Source organism: Garra rufa, chromosome 5 (genome assembly GCF_049309525.1).
Source record: "Garra rufa chromosome 5, GarRuf1.0, whole genome shotgun sequence".
Classification (NCBI taxonomy): domain Eukaryota; kingdom Metazoa; phylum Chordata; class Actinopteri; order Cypriniformes; family Cyprinidae; genus Garra; species Garra rufa.
The window spans coordinates 27655426-27673137 of NC_133365.1; the positions used below are offsets into that span (position 1 = coordinate 27655426).

Genomic DNA, 17712 nt, shown 5'->3' on the forward strand with positions numbered 1-17712 from the left:
AGTTGCATATGAGTCCCTTAGTGTGTGAAAAGATGGCTCTCAAAATCAAACATTGTTGAAAAGGGTTCAAATACTCAAAAATGCTGGAAAACCAAATAATTTGTGGGACTTTACGGATTTTTTCTGATTAACAACAGGCTTTACTGTTCAGGACAAACAAGGGACTCATGAACAACTATCACTAAACAAATAAAACACAGCTGTGGATCATTCAGGTAACAACACAGTATTAAGAATCAAGGGGATGTAAACTTTTGAACAGGGTCATTTTTATAAATTGAACTATTATTTTCTCCTGGGGGCTATATGTAAACATCTTTTATGTAAAATATCTTATTCAGGTCAGCACTAAATAAACATAACATGCATATTGTATGATCCTTCTTATTTTGGTAAAATGAACATTTTACAGATTCTGAAAGGGGGTGTAAACTTCAACTTAAATGTATTGTCAAATAACACACTACAGTTCAAATTATAATAAAGTACTTGTTCATTATGTTAGTCACACATAAAAAGAACCACTTTAAATCATGACAAAATATTTTTTAATTTTTTTTAAAAGTGTAGTGTAGATAAACAGTCATTAAAGTGGACACTTTTAATGTACACTTGTGTGGCCTTTTATTTCGTTAATATTATATTATATTATTATAAAACTTTTTTTTCTTCAAGTACACTACAAGTGCACATTTATTACATTTAAACACTTCTTTTCATAAGGGCATTCAGCTCTAGGGCTACTAATATTTACATAAATATTTATTATTATTATTATTAGGATATTCTTAAAAAAAATAAAAATATATATTTTCATTTTCATTTTACATTTCTTATTTGGATATTCCTAAAAAAAGATTTTAAATGTATATTTTAATTTTACATTTATGCTGATTATATAATGAAAACAAAAATATTAAATTGTATTTGAAAAAATAAGTAAGATGCATTGGCTCTCTATAATTACCTCAATAATTTTTTATATCTCTGACAATTTACATCACTTGAGAGAGAGAGTGACAGAGAAAAGAATGACAGAGAGAGAGAGAGCAAGAAAGGAAGTGTTGCTCAACCCAAAACTTCTGGTGAGAAAAAAAACATGAAGTGAGACACTTATGCGGTGCAACTGCGGTTTTGCGTCACCAAATAAACCTCACCATTTCTACACATATACACACTGTAAACTATACATTTTACCTTACATAACATCTGTGGTCTGAATGTGTGGCATGTTCTGTTAAACAGTGGTCATATGACTATCTTAACATCCAATGACACCATGATTGCATGCCTAAAACTTCATGTCTTTACAGCAAATGAAATCGCTAAGTGTCCTTAGAATGGATATTCCCTCAAAAAAGGAGAGACAATGAAAAAAATGTTTTGTAGTATTTGGATATCCCAGGTTAGACAGACTGAAAGAAAGTAAATTCAATCAACACTGGGAATGTACATGAACAGTCCAGAGGATTTTCTTTTGGAACTGTTGTTTTTTTTATTCTTAAATATGTTTTAGTTGTTGCTAAAAAAAAACTAATCGTGAGCCACGTGCTAAGATGTTTACGTGCTGGTCAGTAATGTTTTGGATAATTGTAAAATAAATATTTACATTATTATCAAACTACTTCTGATTTCCACAAGCAGCAGGAACTGCAGAAAATCATTCAAGAAAATTTAAGTTTGTTCAGCATTATATCAGCCACAACATGAAACCACAGACAGGTGACATTGATCATATTGTTACAATGGCCCATGTCAAGGGATGGGATATATATTTATCACCAAGTGAAGTCTTCCCGTTTCTGGTATGCAGTGATTAGCACCTACCAAAAGTAGTGCAAGCAGGACAACTAGCGAACGTACGCCAGGGTCAGGGGATATATATTTAGCACCAAGTGAAAAGTCAGTTCATGAATTTCTTGTGTTGAAAGCAGGAAAAATAGACATGCAAAAAGACCTGAGTGACTTGGACCAAGACCAATTGGTGACGGCTTTACGACCAAAAACAGCAAGTCTTCCTGTTCCTGGTATGCAGAGATTAGTACCTACCAAAATTAGTGCAAGAAGGACAACCAGTGAACTGTGTAACCTTATGTCTTTGCATTCATGTGGATGTTACTTGCATACCACCTACCTACCAAAACCACGTCCACCCCTTCTTGACAATGGTGTTCCCTAATGGCAGTGGCCTCTTTCACCATGATAACTGTGTCGCACAGCAAAAAATGTGAAGGAATGGTTTCAGGAACATGACAAGGTGATAAGGTGTTGCCTTGGCCTCCAAATTCCCAATCCAATTGATTCCAATCTCCTGTGAGGGCTAGGTTTAGGTGTAGGGTTGGTATAAGGCCATAGAAAATACGGTTTGTACAGTATAAAAACCATTACGCCTATGGAATGTCCCCATAAAACATGTAAACCCAACATGTGTGTGTGTGTGTGTGTGTGTGTGTGTGTGTGTGTGTGTGTGTGTGTGTGTGTGTGTGTGTGTGTGTGTGTGTGTGTGTGTGTTTTTAATACAGATGTTTCGAATTTACAGATATTGTGGTCTCCTCATTTAAGAAGGTACTTTTCGTGAATTTATGCCCCAGCTGGTCATGGGGCAAAACAGAAATTTCATTTTCACGTAGAAAGCTGCTGTTGAGTAAGACCACGTCAGAGAGAGACAGAGACCAAATCACATAAGGAAGCGTGGGAGGGTCTTCCCCATAGGGACTGTCGTGTGAGTTTCCATGTCTTCATGATTGTAAAATGTAATGCAACTGCAATCTACACTTTTAACATTTATCATTTATTTATACTTTATTTTAACATGTCGATCAAATATGATATGATGCTACAGCTTTTGTTTCTGCTGCATGTTTGAAAACACTTCCTTATGCCAGATACATGATTCTATTTTGAGAGGGTATCATTTGTTTTAAATATACAGAAGCAATACTGAATATATTTTAATTGTTGTTTTGCATTTTAAGAACTTATTTGCATTCTATCAGTTGCATCTATACATTGTAATTTTTGTTTCCTTTTTTTTACCTTATACTATTTTTTTTTTTTTTTGTTTTTTTTTTTTTGTTTTTTTTGTCAGTGTCTCTATTTGTTTACTTTTTTTGTTTAGTCAGTTTACCTGTCATTTCATTGTAGCACCATCAGTTTAAGCAATTAGAAATGAATGAAATTACTGTCTGAGCACCATCTCAGTGAGGGACAGAATTAGTTGCACATCTCTGGAAAAAATATAGGCTATATAGAGAAATAAAAAGACAAACCTATATAGCCTATACATAAAAACATGTAAATATAGCAAAATCTTCAAAACTATACTGTACTTACTTCTTGGAAGTGTTTTACTAGTTTATACGCGTGCTTCAAAAGGAGAACAAACAGTGGCATTCCCGAAAATAACGAAACCGAAACATAAGAGAGAATATAAGATGATATCTCTGGTGCATCATCATCTCAAATCACTGCTGGCGACTGAACAAACAAGGGCTAATTTACAAACAGAGGTAAGACACCATTTGAACTTTCTTATGTACAGCATCACTTACTCACATGGCAGATTCAAAGTTGTAAACAGCTGTTCTCTCAAGAGAAATTTGATCGATAAAAACGTTGGCGAATGAAACTGTGATAAACCGTGTGTCTTATTTGGCTACACATCATTATTTGAACAATATTGAAAGTACCACTACTTTGAATCATCTGACAGCTTCTCTTTCTATTCTCCCAGATGTTTCCGCGGTATCTGACTCCTCTTTGCATCCTCATCCTCATCTGTATGGTGTGTTCATCTTCCCCTCTTGGCCACAGAGGAGCGCTGTCCTTCTCCAATTCAATGCGGCTAACTCGTACTATTCGAGCACGCGTCCAACAACTGCTGTCCCGCTACGTAAGCTAATTTATACACAATATTGTTTTTATGATTTGTATTTGTATTATTATTTTATATATTATAATTTTATTAAATACAGTTTTAATCTAAATGTTAATACCATGCGGGGTTTTTTCTTCACAGAAGCAACAGCTGTTTGGTGACGAGCTCTTTGAATACAGAGAGCTGATGCTGAGTACACTTCCTACGGTTACTGTCAGTTATCAGACCTGGCTACACATGCAGGTGTGCATCATATCTGTATCAAGAATTTGGTTATGAGCTATTTTACGGCATGAGGGTATATTCTAATAGTATTTGTTTGGTTCAGGACTCTGAGCGTTTGCGTTTGGCCTCTCACAACCTCCAAACCTTCTGGACTCACCTGGAAGGTCAACGGCAGCAGCTGGAGAGAGAAAAGGATGCGACGAAAGAAAGAAGAGAGCAGAGAAGAGGCAAACGAGGAAAGCCTCAGCCCACACTGAGCCAAAGTTTTGTTAGTCTGCAAATAGACCTGCGGGACTTAATGAAACAAGTCAACTCTCAGGTAGGTACAAGTGCACACTTGTTAGATACGTATCACCTCCCAGCCAACAGTAGCTTATTTGGTGATCTCATAAACACAGTGTCACCATGAGCAACTCATCATCACCCCTTTAAATTGCAAAACAAGGGGGTGCTTGCCAGAATATCTACAAAAATCCCAAGGGGATTTTTTTAGGGTATATAGAAACTATTCGTGATATATTTGAATCTAAGAATAGTAACTTTCAAGACTTTGCCATGTAGCCTAGTGTTTTAGTCATATTTGTCTGGTCTGTCTTGTATCTCTGAGTGATCATTTTCTGACTACATAAATTCCACTTCTTTATTCTAGTTTTTTTGTTGTTGTAGTTTTGAGAATTCTAAATAATAACTAAGTAGAGTTATTTTAAAAAGTTACCAAGACTGACAGATTGAATTATGATTGATTACTAATGCTTTCTCTCTTTCTATCTGCAGTTGAACAGTCTGCGTATCACTGCATCCACCAAGTCCCCACTAATCCATCCCCTACACTCAACTTCATCTCCCAGTGCGATTCCCAGCATGCATCATTCCACTGAGAGCACCACTGTACTCCCGACACCAACTCACACGGATAATCATCACAGCTCCACTGCACTATCTTCTACTTCGACGGAGAACACTTCTGTCAGCTTCCTGCCACCAACCCAGACATCAGCAGCCTCCATTTTCACAGGAAGTCGGCTATCTGTGGTTACCCAGCAGACAACAACAGCAGAGACATCCCGTTGGGTTCAGCATCTGAGAGGTTATGTGATACTGAGAGATCTAGAGCGGTACTTGAGCAGATTGTCACGAGATTATGCAGTGCTCCAAGCTAAATACTGACAAACACGCATAAGCAAATCAACAAAAGCGGGAAAAAAAGAAAATCAACAAGTATTGCTCAAGTATTACACAGAATTGAATTCTAAAACAAAACCATGGAAATACGTAATTGAATACACTAACATTCATATCTACAAACATTTTCATCAGTTTCTGTTTACCTTATTCAATAATTATTTTATTTATGAAAATAATTTATTACTGTTTTTTATTTACTATTTGTTTACAAGATACTTGCCTAAATGTGTGAAGACTTTTTTTGTTTAAACTGCATTTCTGTATTTTATATTTAAGTATCTGGAGTATTATGGATAAGTCTCAGGGGGATGAGCACATCAGCAGGCAGCTAGTGTAGGTTACTATGAGATTGCCAAGCAGTGTTGTTTGACCATTATGTATTTTCATATGGCCCTGATTGAAGGGTAAGCAGTGTTATTCGATCATTAAGTATTTTCTTATGGCCCTGATTGAAGGGTAAGCACTTAACAGCACTTAACTTAACAGCAAACTCTTTTGTTTATATTGGCCAATTTTAACTGAAACAAAAAAAGGTTAGTCAGCCATTCTGGAAGATCAAAAATCCCCAAACACCCCACTTCCCTCCTCCACTGATAATCAGCAAATCAGAGGTCAGAGTGAGATTAATTTTACATCCCTTTTTCATTGTCATTCCCCTGTACTTTCCATCTTGTGTTATTTATTAAATTATTATTTATTTTATTTATGTGAAATGTGCCAAATGTTTTTCATAAGATATTTATTGTTCATAAATAAGTGCAAAAGTGAAATGTTTGTTATTTTATACAAGCATGTGTATTGATTAAAATTACTGAGAAGCACTTTTCTTGCATGTGTATTTGTGTAACAGTATTTTATTTTTTTTTTTGCATACAACAGATGTGAAGTGAAAAGTGAAGTCATACCGAACACGATGCAGTCTAAATTAAGACATGTTGTGACTGATCTCAGTTTCAAAACACTGTCTGAAAAAGGGTTTTGGCATCTGCCTGAAGTCTTAAAGATTTAAAGCAAACCAAAAAATATCATATGAAGCATAATGCCTTTAATCTTTTTTTCTTTTCAAATTATTCAACAACAAATGAGTTAAAAAACAGTGTGCTGATAAGTAGTGGTGTTATTTGTAAAGCACTATGCTTTTGTATTTAAGTTTTAAAATCTATTATCTAGTTAATAAGAATTCTTAAAAATACTCTGTAGTAGGCTATATCTGTTTAGTAAATATTTAATTATTAACATAATTGAAAAAAAGATTCATTTAATTGGTCAGATAAGAGAAATATAAAATCAAAAAATTCAAAAAATCTTCATTAAAGCATAATCTAAATTCAGTTTTCAAAAAAAGACTATAAATGTAATTTAATATATACTTGCTATTATGCTAACATGTGCTTTTGGAGTGAGACTGAAATGAATCATAAAAGTGTAGTCTGGCTCTGTGTAGTGATTGGCTAAAGCACTCCTGTGAAATGATCTGTCCACTGCTGGTGAGCTGTCATTGGCTGTTCATGAGATCTGTGGGGCGGTCTGGAAAAGAGGGACGAGAGTATTTATGTTCACTTGCAAACAACATTTGCTAAATAATCCATTTTATTTTCACCCCTCTGAACTTTCCTCCTGAAATCCCATTACTACCCGTTTCTTTTTTTTCTTAAAAACTTTGTTGTCTCTACCCTTCTAACCAAAACCACTACAAATTTCAGCCTTGCATTTCTTTATCAGAAAACGTGAGAGTCTCACCACAGACAAGTGTCCATTCTTGGTCTTGACCACTCGCAGGGCTGAACCACTGGTGAAATCTATCACTCCTTCCTTTCCCCTCGCTATGGCAAACCTGATACTGGAGAGTAAATCATAATCAGACTGAAAACTGTAAACATGCGTATACATATACATAACTAAAATAACATGAAATACAAACAGAACGACAACACAAAAAAATATATATGGGCCATTCTACAGAATTGATCCAAAGTCAGAGTTGGAAAAGTCTTGAAAAAAAAAATGTCTTTTTACACATTTCTAGTAATTGTGCAGTTAATTCTCAAATTTTATTTTCAGAAATAGTACATAATTTAATTAGAAGTGTTATATTGATTTCGCTTAGATCTTCATTGTACTTGTACTTACAACTAAAAAGTTGATCATACTGATTTCAAACTTAAGGATTCATTAGTTTGAATATACATTGAACCAAAAACTATCATAACACCTTAGTTGATAATTCAGTACACTGATATACAGTCAAGCCCGAAATTATTCATACCCCTGGCAAATTCTGACTTAAAGTTACTTTTTTCAATCAGCAATTTTTTTTTGACCGGAAATGACACAGGCTTTTCCCAAAAGATAATAAGACAAGAGGCATCATTCTGAAAAAATTATTTCTCAGCTTTTATTTACATTTGAACAAAAAGTGGCATGTCCAAAATTATTCATACTCTTCTTAATAATCAATAGAAAAGCCTTTATTGGCTATTACAGCAATCAAATGTTTCCTATAATTGCTGACCAGCTTTTTGCATGTCTCCACTGGTATTTTAGCGATGAGCTCCAACACTTTCAGGGTCTCCTTGCCATCACCCTGATCTTTAGCTCCCTCCACAGATTCCTTGATCTTTAGCTCCCACAGATTCTCAAAAAAGCTGGTCAGCAATTATAGGAAGCGTTTGATTGCTGTAATAGCCAATAAAGGCTTTTCTATTGATTATTGAGAAGGGTATGAATAATTTTGGACATGCCACTTTTTGTTCAAATGTAAATAAAAGCTGATAAATACTTTTTTCCACAATGATGCCACTTGTACATCATCTTATTATCTTTTGGGAGAGGCCTGTGTCATTTATGGTCAAAAAAAAAACTTGCTGGTTGAATAAAAGTAACTTTAAGTCAGAATTTGCCAGGGGTATGAATAATTTTGGGTTTGACCGTATATTTTTTTTTTTTGACAAAACATCCCATGTGTCGGTAGTGACAGGAAATTTTCAGTATTGATAGTAATGCTTTTCTAGCAACCACATCACATTACAGAATTTTAACTTGCTTACTTACACACTACTAATACATACTAAAATACAAAAAAATTGCAGAACTGTACTAAAATTTTGTTTATTTCCCCCAAATAAAGGATTATGTGTTCCCTTATGTTGCTACCGAAACAGTGATGACTCTTATTGTAGTGACGATTTTATGGGATAACACCCAAAAAAACAAAGATGTCACTACCGAAAAGCCTAAAGAAAAATTATAACTGCACACTCACTTAGGTTTTACAGTAACATTACCCACCAAATGTTTAAATAGTGACTGTTTCAGTAGTGATAATTTTAGATACTTTTGAACCTAAAAAAGATGCTAGTCTATCCACTGCCCTCCAAAAGTTTGGAAACACCCTTGGCAAAGTGTGGTTTTGGACGATATCAGCATAGTGTGAATCACCTTTGGGCAATCCTCCAGGAGGCTTGGGAGTAATATATCAAGTCAATGTTTGAATAAATTTATGAACTTGGATGCCCAGATTATGCAGAGCTGTACTGGCTGCTAATGGTGGATATTTTGATGAATCGAATTATGTAATAAAATATGTTTTCGCAGTTTGTGTTGTCCAAAATTATCACAAATTAAAAAGGATTCATGCCAATATTGTCCAAAACCCTACTTTTCTAGGGCATTTCCAAACTTTTGGAGGGCAGTGTACATAGCACAATTTTGAACAGTTGTACACATATAACAACTAAATGTTATGGAAGACCTCCCAAAAAAGTGTGCTTAATTGCAGAAAAGTAGTGACGGTTCTTAAAGTTACACAGATTTTTCAGACTTTTGAAAACAATTTACATCAAAATCATGGGTCCTATCTATTCACTACAGTACGTAGCTATGCGAGAGAGTGACAGAGGAATATTTCCTGATTATAAATGTAGGAATGTAGTTAAAATCAGTCTCAGCCAATGGACTAAAACATACACTGTTTCAGTAGTGACATGAAAAATGCAGGACACATTTTTCACTTAAAGTTTTATCATTTACAAAGAAAATATCAAATAAATATTTTTGAACTTCACTTTTTAAAAGAATAAAAAATATACTTTTAAAAACAACAATGGAAAAAAAATACAAATATTATTTCAATATCATTTTCATAAATTGTAATCTAGGGGTTAGGATTTGGGACAGCCACCTCCCAATTGAAAGTACCCAATAAATGATGATTTTATATATATGGCGCTTACTGTTATTTTAAATATTGTGGATTTCAATATATAATAAAAGGATCTTAGTAAACATCTAAGATTTAAATACTTAACTGCTTTTTTTAATTTTTTGGTTGTGGGACAGCAGTTTACACCAGTTCTGTAGAATGGCCCATATACTGTACACTTCTGTTCAAAAGTCTGTGGTTGGTAAGAATTTTTCAATGTTTTTGAGAAGTCTATGACAGGATTTGACTCTGTGCACACACACACCTGTCCTGGCTGATGTTGACATTGTGTATCTTGTCTGCCATCATGGCCAGCTTGGTGACAGCCTCAACCACATGATCGCATTGCAGCACCAGGTCACCCTAAAGGTCAGAAGGTCAAAGTGAAACAACAGGACCAAGAGCACAACCAAGACAATCAAAAACCATAGCAAGGCCTCTCTCACCTTCTGCTTACTGTCAATGGTGGGAATATGCAAAACAAAGAATCCGTCACTGAGGGAACTAACAGAGATACCTACAAAAACAAACAAGCCAAGATTGTATAGCATTGTCAAGTGTTAAGAGATTAATGGAGCACTAGTTGTTTGACACTTATGAGAATTTATGGTTTGAGTAGGGAAGAGTATGATTACCCAAGAATTAGATACGGTGAAAAACAGGAGTATGAAACTTTAATAAGCTTGGATGTCGTACAGTATTGTTAGGCAACAAAGGAGAGAGCTGTATTACAGTAACATTACCCAGCAATGCGCCATAGTCGATACGTTGTTTGATTTTTGCTTCCTGGACCAGCACAGCAGATGAAGTGGTCAACAACAGCTGACGAACACGTGGGCGGAAGCCATGACGGTCATACTTAGTGACCGCTATACCGTACTGAAAAATAAATATATAATAAGATTCTCAACCCCTCTAATATCAACATACAACATCTCTAAGTAGACAAGTATTAGACTAATTTAATGTTCATTTCATTATATTAAAGACTGGCTCCTTCTGATAAACACTGGCTAATGTTTTGTGGTAAGGTGGTTCTGTAGGAGCTATTTATAAAAATAAATTGTTCGTTTTTGGAGTCTGTGTGCGCCCCCTACAGGAGAAAAACAGGATGAAGCCTCAGGTGTGGAGATACATGGCTTGCTCCGCTATATTGTAGCAAATACTAGCAAATAATGAATAAACAAACTTCAACTTAACCTCAGTCATTGTGGATTTTAATGAATACTAAAATGGAATCTTGTTACCAAACAAAGAAGCATTTAAAAATGTCCCAGTGGGCCCTAGAAGTGACTAAGGACTTCACTATGTTTTTAATGGTCACTGCATAGTACATTTATATGGAATACACACAAACGTTCAGCTTTATTTTCACACAAATGTATTAAAACACATTTACCTTCACCTTGTTGTCACTCCCAAGAGTTTGCAGCACTTTGAGATTGATCTCTTCAGTCTCTGTGGTAATTAAAATGTGTCAGTTTCTGTATTTGTTTGTGTATGTATGTATGTTTTTCACCAGAGACACTGAATATTACCTAGTCTGGTGGTTACGAAGAGTTTGGGAACACTTCGAGGGTAGCAGTCCTTCTGATCACTAAAGATCGCACTGGCTACAACCTTCTGTTCCAACTGCAGACAGTGTGAAATGAGTTACCTTTGTCCATCAATGTTGTGTGTTTGTGTGTGTTTGCTCTTGTATGAATGCAGTACCTGCTTCTTCCACTCTGGCTGGATTCTCCTGCAGTAGTCATTGACAAGGTTGCGAATGCACATTCGGTGAAGGTGTTCAGATGCCTGTGGGGGAAAACAAAGTTCAAAAGTTTGGGGGTTTTTGGGGGGGATTTTTTAAAGAACAGATGTTTTTGAAAGAAGTCTTTTATACACAACAAGGTTGCATTTATTTGATAAAAGATGCAGTCAAAACAGTAATATTGTATAATAGTAATATAATTAGAATTTAAAATAACTGTTTGTATTTAATTCATTTTTAAAATGTAATGTATTGCTGAATTTTTTAGCATCCATTATTCCAGTCTTCAGTGTCACACGATCCTTCAGAAATCATTAATATGCTGATTTAGTGCTCAAGATACATCTCATTATTATCAAATGTAGATATGTTTTTTATATTTAGTGCACCCTTGCTGAATAAAAAATATTCATTAATTCAACTACATCCTCAAAACACAAACTCCAGTTGGTGTAACCAAACAGAGCTCAGTGGTTTATTTAGTATCATATCTTATTGTATCTTTATCATATATTATTATCATACCTCAGTGAGTGAGGGCGGTGGTCTTGGCCAGTTCTTGTCCAGCACACTTTTTGGCAGATTTCGCTTCACTTTCATCAAGTAGGAGAATCGCACATGGTCTAGGAAGTACTCATTGTCAGTGCAACGAGGCTCATTGCGCAGGATGAAGCCTTTGATGAAACTGTGGAATTAAGGAAGGATGAAATCAAGGATTAAGGAAAGACAAAATCAATGACACAATCGATGTAACTCGTGCACCTATGTGATACTAAAACTCTCATACTTGCGTATAGTGTCAGCTGCTTGTCTGCGATGCTTGGCTTTCCTTCTGCCTTTGACTCCTCTCCACCATGACTGGATAACTATTACTGAAAGATGAAAGAGACAAACAGATTGGCTGTTGCCTTCCTTTGCTATGCCTGTGTGTCTGTGTTTAGTCTGTTTGTCAAGGTTACCTGCATGTCGGATCCGGTGGTACTTGGCCCGCTCCCTGTAGCCCCGCCAAGATGTCTGGAGAGTGACAGCTTAAAAACAATTTGATACTGTAAATGTATTCATTATATCATAATAATAAAAAAAACAAGCAAATTATCATAACTTTACAAATAAGTGCTTGCAATGAGTGAAAATTATCATCATCACAGTCTTACCAATGGTTTGTTTCTTGGCCTCAAGTGCATCCTCAGTCACAAACAGAGTCCTTGGGAAGCGGATAAAGATTTTGGACCTAAACAGAAAGCAAAGTAAGATAAATTTTACCCCAGCTCTTCCACCATAGCCCCAGAGCTAGAAAAACTCCTGTAGATTTTTTCACTATTTACAGAGCTTCAAAACTTTTCAATGGTCTTTTCTTTTTACCCCTCACCTGCCCAGTTTGTATTCTTCAGGTTTGTAGTTGAGGTGTTTGACCAGAGTGGCGACCCCCTCTGAGAGTTTCCCCTGCCAGTGTGGCCAGGTGTCCGGACATAGAGACTTATACCTGCGCAAGAAACAAAGCACAAAAAAGTAAAGAAACACAGCCATCTGTTAACATAAAAACGGGTTGCATGAAAATCAGAGTGTCTGAGAAACTGACCTCTCTAAAAACACCTCATAGTTTCGCCTGTATGCAAATCCAGCTCTCCTTACTCTCAGATTCTCCATCAAACCCAAATACTTCACCTGATGCCTGACCAAAACCTCATCAAATCTACCTGAGAAGCAGAGGAAGAACAATATGCATAATGTCAGTACCATCAAAACAGGGAAATATAACCACATGGTTTGGTGCATGCAATTTGTGACCCTGGAACACCAGTCATAAGGGTGATTTTTTTAAAATTGAGATTTATACATCATCTAAATAAATGAGCTTTCCATTGATTTATGGTTTGTTAGGATAGGACAATATTTGCCCGAGATACAACTATTTGAAAATCTGGAATATGAGGGTGTAAAAATAAAAAAAAATCTAACTATTGAGAAAATTACCTTTAAAGTTGTCTAGATAAAGTACGTAGCAATGCATATTACTAATCAAAAATTAAGTTTTAATATTTACAGTAAAAATTTTTTACAAAATATATTTATGGAACATGATCTTTACTTAATATCCTAATGATTTTTGGCATAAAAGAAAAATCTATAATTTTGACCCATACAATGTATTTTTGGCTTTTCATACAAATATACCCGTGATACTTAAGTCTGGTTTTGTGGTCCAGGGTCACATTTATTGGTCTATGAATACAACACATTCGCTTTTACCTGGCTGTTTAGCATCATTAGGTTTTATGCAGCGGACATACGATGGTTCCTTAGACATCAAAATCTCCATCAGTTTAGCCAAACTGAATTTGAACTGTGTGGCAGCCTGTGCAGAGCAAACAAGACTTCGAGTTTATGTACAGTATGTGTCTGTATGTGTGAGTGTGTGTGTTTGTGTTCATCTAACCGTCTCTGGTCTTCTCTGGTCCATCAACTCATCTACATGGAAACACTGACTGACAATGTGATTCCCCGACTGACACAGCACCTGCAATAAGATACAGTGGGTTTAGAAACACGTTTTTTCAGCCATAACACTCATACTCACACTGTAATCATCACACTGTACCTCCTTCAGGTGTCTGTACAGCAGGTCATTATTTTTGTCCAGAAATCCTGAAAATAGAGAAACAAAAACTACAATCACAGCACCAAACAAAATTAACTATGGGTGGACAAATGGATGGATGTTTTCCCCTCACCATTGACGTTGTAGTTGACCTCTCCAGCATAATGAACCAGTCTAAATTCTTCTCGTCCAATTGCCTTGCGGATCTTCCCGTTGGCCATTTTATGACTGGAACATGAAATGGATTAATCAGATATCAAGCAACATCCCAGTAATATCTTAACAGGATTGTTCACCCAAAAATGAAAATTATGTCATTAATTACTAAAACCCTTAAGACCTTTGTTCGTCTTCGGAACACAAATTAAGAAATGTTTGATGAAATCCGAGAGCTTTCTGACCCTCCATAGACAGTGACAAGTGTCCTACCATGTTAAAGGTCCAGAAAAGTACCAAGAACATCATTAAAATAGTCCATCTGACATCAGTGGTTTAACTGCAATTTTATGAAGCTACGAAAATACATTTTGTTGCACAAAAAACTAAAATAACTTTATTCAACAATTCTTCTCCTAGCGCCATTTCGGAGAATACCATGACACATGCGCGTGCTTTGATGTGCACGTAAAGAACGCATGTGTTGTGATACTCTCCAAAATGGTGCTACGGTGACGTGAATTAGTTGAATTGTTGAATAAAGTTGTTATTTTAGTTTTTTTTGTGCAACAGATGTATTATATATAAAACTACTATTGAACCACTGATGTCACATGGACTATTTTAACAATGTCCTTACTACCTTTCTGGACCTTGAATGTGATAGAATCCATGCTGTCTATAGAGGGTCAAAAAGCTCTCGGATTTCATCAAAAATATCTTAATTTGTGTTCCGAAGACGAACAAAGGACTTGTGGGTTTGGAACAACATGAGTTATTAATGACAGAATTTTCATTTTTGGGTGAACTGTCCCTTTAAACATCAGTCATGCTGATTCAACTATACATGCTTAGTGGTCCTACGTGATAAAATGGGCATGGCCACCCAGTGTGTCTTCCAACTTCTCCAGGAAGGTGATGTCACTGGCATCTCCTCGTCTTAAGCACTCCTCATCCTGATTACAACAAATTACATTCATTTTAATTCAATTTGGATGAGCAGAAAAAAAATTATATTTAGAAGTAAAAACACACAGACAGACCAGAATGGCAATGATGCCTTTATGTTTCTCCTCCACCAGGTCACAGATGATTTTGTTGTTGAAATATTCCACTCTCTCCCACTGGCCAAAACACAAGGAACGTAATTATAAATATAACAAAAGTGAAAGACAATATGCATACCAGTGCTGTGTTTATTTCATTCAAAAAACGGTATTACTGTGAAATAAAATAATTTGAAATATTGGTTTTCTATTTCAATATATATTTAAATGTAATTTATTCCTGCTACAGTAAAGCTGTATTTTCAGCAGCCATTACTCTAGTTTTCATTGTTACACGAGCCTTCAGAAATAATTCTAATATGCTGAATTGGTGCTCAAGGAACATTTCTTAATATTATTTGTGTCACTTAATATTTTTGTGGAAATAGTGTGTGATAGTTTTTTAAGGATTCTTGAATTTGAAATGGAAGTTATAAATGTCTTTGTCACTTTTAAATATCAATATACATGTCCTTGTGGATTAATAATAGCAATGATAATTTTATTATTATTTGGTTATTTTTTATATACAAATAAAGAGGACATATAGTGGGGGCCAGCATTATTGAAACACTAGCTAAAAAATGGTTATAAGTTCATTATTTATATTGTTTGCTGTAATGTGTCAGTAGAAAATATCAGTTTACATTTCCTAACATTCATTTTGCCATTAATTGCAATAATGCAGTGAGATTTTTGTTTGCACAAGGAGTCTGACAACAGCCAGTGCTCCACACTAAGATCTGATCTCATAATCATGCAGTCTGTCTGAAATGACACGAAGAATCAGAACAAACTGAGACAGACTAAATCCAGAAGAACTGTGGCTACATCTCCAAGATGCTTCAAGAGATCTACCTGCAAAATTACCTGAAAAACTATGCCCAAGTGCACCTAGGGCAAAAGCTAATTTAAACGCAAAGGATGGTCACAGCAAATGTTGATTTAATTTAGTTAATAGAAGTCAATTGATAAAGAAAATCTATTTATGAAATTGTTTTGATAGCATCCTCATTTTACAGCATTTTTACAAAAGTGTCTACAATGTTTAACAGTAATGTAGCTTTGCAGGTAGTTTTCTTAGAGCATCTTGGAGACGTATCCACAGTTCTTCAGGATTTACTCTGTCTAAGTTTGTTCTGTTTCTTCATTTCATTCCAGACAGACAAGACTCCTTGTGCAAACAAAATCCCCACTGGATTACTACAATTAATGGCAAAATGAATGTTTGGAAATCTCAACTCATATTTCCTACTGACACAACAAAAGATAGAAATAACTGACTTAAAACCATTTTTTAGCTGGTGAAAATACTAGTGTTCTAATAATTATGGCCACCACAGTAAGTCTAAACAGAAGGGTTTACTGTTCATAATAGAGGGCTCCCCTTGGCATTTAAAGATGACCCAATAATTACGGAATTTAATTTTTTGGGTCAACTATCCCTTTAAATAATACAAGTTAGTTAATAATGGAAATGTTTTAGAAATGTATAAACAGAAATAATTTTAGTAGACTTAAATACAAAAGTTTTTAACTCATACACTGATTTTTGTATTATTTTCCTTACACACACTCACCACAATCCCCTCGGCCTCGTATTCCTCCTGTTCACTTTTCAGTGTGAGCTCAATAAACAGCTGCTGCAATTTTTCATTGCAGTAATTAATGCAGAACTGCTCAAAACTACAGACAAAAAAAAGAGAATGAGATGAATTTCCTTAATAATTCTATAGCCTAGTAATCTATTTTACTAATTCTTCAGCAAAGTTTCAACACTCAAAAGAGAGAGACAAAGTCAAACGGACCTGTTGTGTTGAAAGACCTCAAATCCATATATGTCCAGTAAACCAATAATCGAAGAACATTTACTGGAGTAGTAAACCTCATCCTGTAAAAACAGGAAAGTATAATAATCTTTATAATCACTCCACTAGAGGGCACATCAAAACCGTAAAAAAAAGCACACTAAGCTCCAGTTCATACATTTAAGATGACATTCTGACTAATAAGCCCACTTAAGTAAAGCAAGGGCATTGACAAAAAGAAGAAACACACCTTAAAGGCCAGTGATTGGTTTAACTTCTGGACAAGCCAGGTAAAGGCACGACCATATATGGCTTTGGCCAAAGAGTCCCGAGCAGAGAGAGCCTGTTCTAAACTCAAAGGACTGATCATCTGAAATCAAACACACACACACACAAACAACTGTTTGTTCATCTACTAATGCATGAGAATATTAGCAAAGATCAAGTATGTTGAAATCTGAAAGCGAGACAGAACAGATAATGTGATTTTACCTCCTCCCCTTTGGCAACAATTTTCTTGTGAGTAAGAGCTTCTTTCACGACTGACCCGTCCACACCCAGCAGCTGTTGACAGAAAAAAATAAGGCACATTCTGTGCATCCGTGTATGCGCGCAGGACATCAAGCAGACAATTGCAACACTAAACAACAGTGTGATCATTCCAAGTTTTGCAAACAAATAAAACATTTTCATCAAAAATATTTGGGGATATAAAACCATTTTTTTATTTTGTAATATTGCCTTTGAATTAAACTAATATCTAGGTATTTAATCACGTCTCAGACAGAAGCTGTCACTTCTAGCTGGATAATGCCATCTGAGATTTCATCATGTTTGTGAGGTCAGGAGGAATTGTAACACT

At 35.4% G+C, this 17712-nt stretch overlaps 2 protein-coding genes across 4 annotated transcripts in view; one reads left to right on the plus strand and one right to left on the minus strand.

The window, feature by feature from the left end:
* The first annotated feature begins 3733 nt into the window (after nucleotides 1-3733).
* Nucleotides 3734-5269, plus strand: LOC141334436 (uncharacterized). Its single transcript, XM_073839506.1, has 4 exons — nucleotides 3734-3892; nucleotides 4019-4120; nucleotides 4206-4421; nucleotides 4877-5269. Exons 1-4 carry the CDS (start codon nucleotides 3734-3736, stop codon nucleotides 5267-5269), a joined length of 870 nt encoding a protein of 289 aa, XP_073695607.1.
* An 852-nt stretch (nucleotides 5270-6121) lies between these two features.
* myo1ca (myosin Ic, paralog a) overlaps nucleotides 6122-17712 on the minus strand; it is a 35840-nt gene continuing 24249 nt past the window's right edge. For all 3 annotated transcript variants that reach the window (XM_073839612.1, XM_073839613.1, XM_073839611.1), the window contains 24 exons: nucleotides 17343-17414; nucleotides 17101-17220; nucleotides 16851-16933; nucleotides 16623-16728; nucleotides 15040-15120; nucleotides 14861-14952; nucleotides 13974-14068; nucleotides 13841-13887; nucleotides 13679-13759; nucleotides 13492-13597; nucleotides 12821-12938; nucleotides 12611-12724; nucleotides 12396-12472; nucleotides 12201-12269; nucleotides 12029-12113; nucleotides 11767-11926; nucleotides 11202-11285; nucleotides 11027-11120; nucleotides 10888-10946; nucleotides 10232-10367; nucleotides 9935-10005; nucleotides 9754-9851; nucleotides 7028-7127; nucleotides 6122-6814 (listed from right to left, as the gene is read on the minus strand). In XM_073839612.1, the coding sequence (XP_073695713.1) occupies nucleotides 6794-6814; nucleotides 7028-7127; nucleotides 9754-9851; nucleotides 9935-10005; nucleotides 10232-10367; nucleotides 10888-10946; nucleotides 11027-11120; nucleotides 11202-11285; nucleotides 11767-11926; nucleotides 12029-12113; nucleotides 12201-12269; nucleotides 12396-12472; nucleotides 12611-12724; nucleotides 12821-12938; nucleotides 13492-13597; nucleotides 13679-13759; nucleotides 13841-13887; nucleotides 13974-14068; nucleotides 14861-14952; nucleotides 15040-15120; nucleotides 16623-16728; nucleotides 16851-16933; nucleotides 17101-17220; nucleotides 17343-17414 (2169 nt within the window). In that variant the 3' untranslated portion in view covers nucleotides 6122-6793. The remainder of the gene's footprint in view (nucleotides 6815-7027; nucleotides 7128-9753; nucleotides 9852-9934; nucleotides 10006-10231; nucleotides 10368-10887; nucleotides 10947-11026; nucleotides 11121-11201; nucleotides 11286-11766; nucleotides 11927-12028; nucleotides 12114-12200; nucleotides 12270-12395; nucleotides 12473-12610; nucleotides 12725-12820; nucleotides 12939-13491; nucleotides 13598-13678; nucleotides 13760-13840; nucleotides 13888-13973; nucleotides 14069-14860; nucleotides 14953-15039; nucleotides 15121-16622; nucleotides 16729-16850; nucleotides 16934-17100; nucleotides 17221-17342; nucleotides 17415-17712) is intronic.

What these genes read in the sequence shown, in the direction of transcription:
- LOC141334436 (XM_073839506.1), top strand. Translation starts at nt 3,734, where the DNA reads ATGTTTCCGCGGTATCTGACTCCTCTTTGCATCCTCATCCTCATCTGT. An exon ending in AGACCTGGCTACACATGCAG is followed by an intron (nt 4,121 to 4,205) that starts GTGTGCATCATA and finishes TGTTTGGTTCAG; the next exon opens with GACTCTGAGCGTTTGCGTTT. An exon ending in TGAAACAAGTCAACTCTCAG is followed by an intron (nt 4,422 to 4,876) that starts GTAGGTACAAGT and finishes TTCTATCTGCAG; the next exon opens with TTGAACAGTCTGCGTATCAC.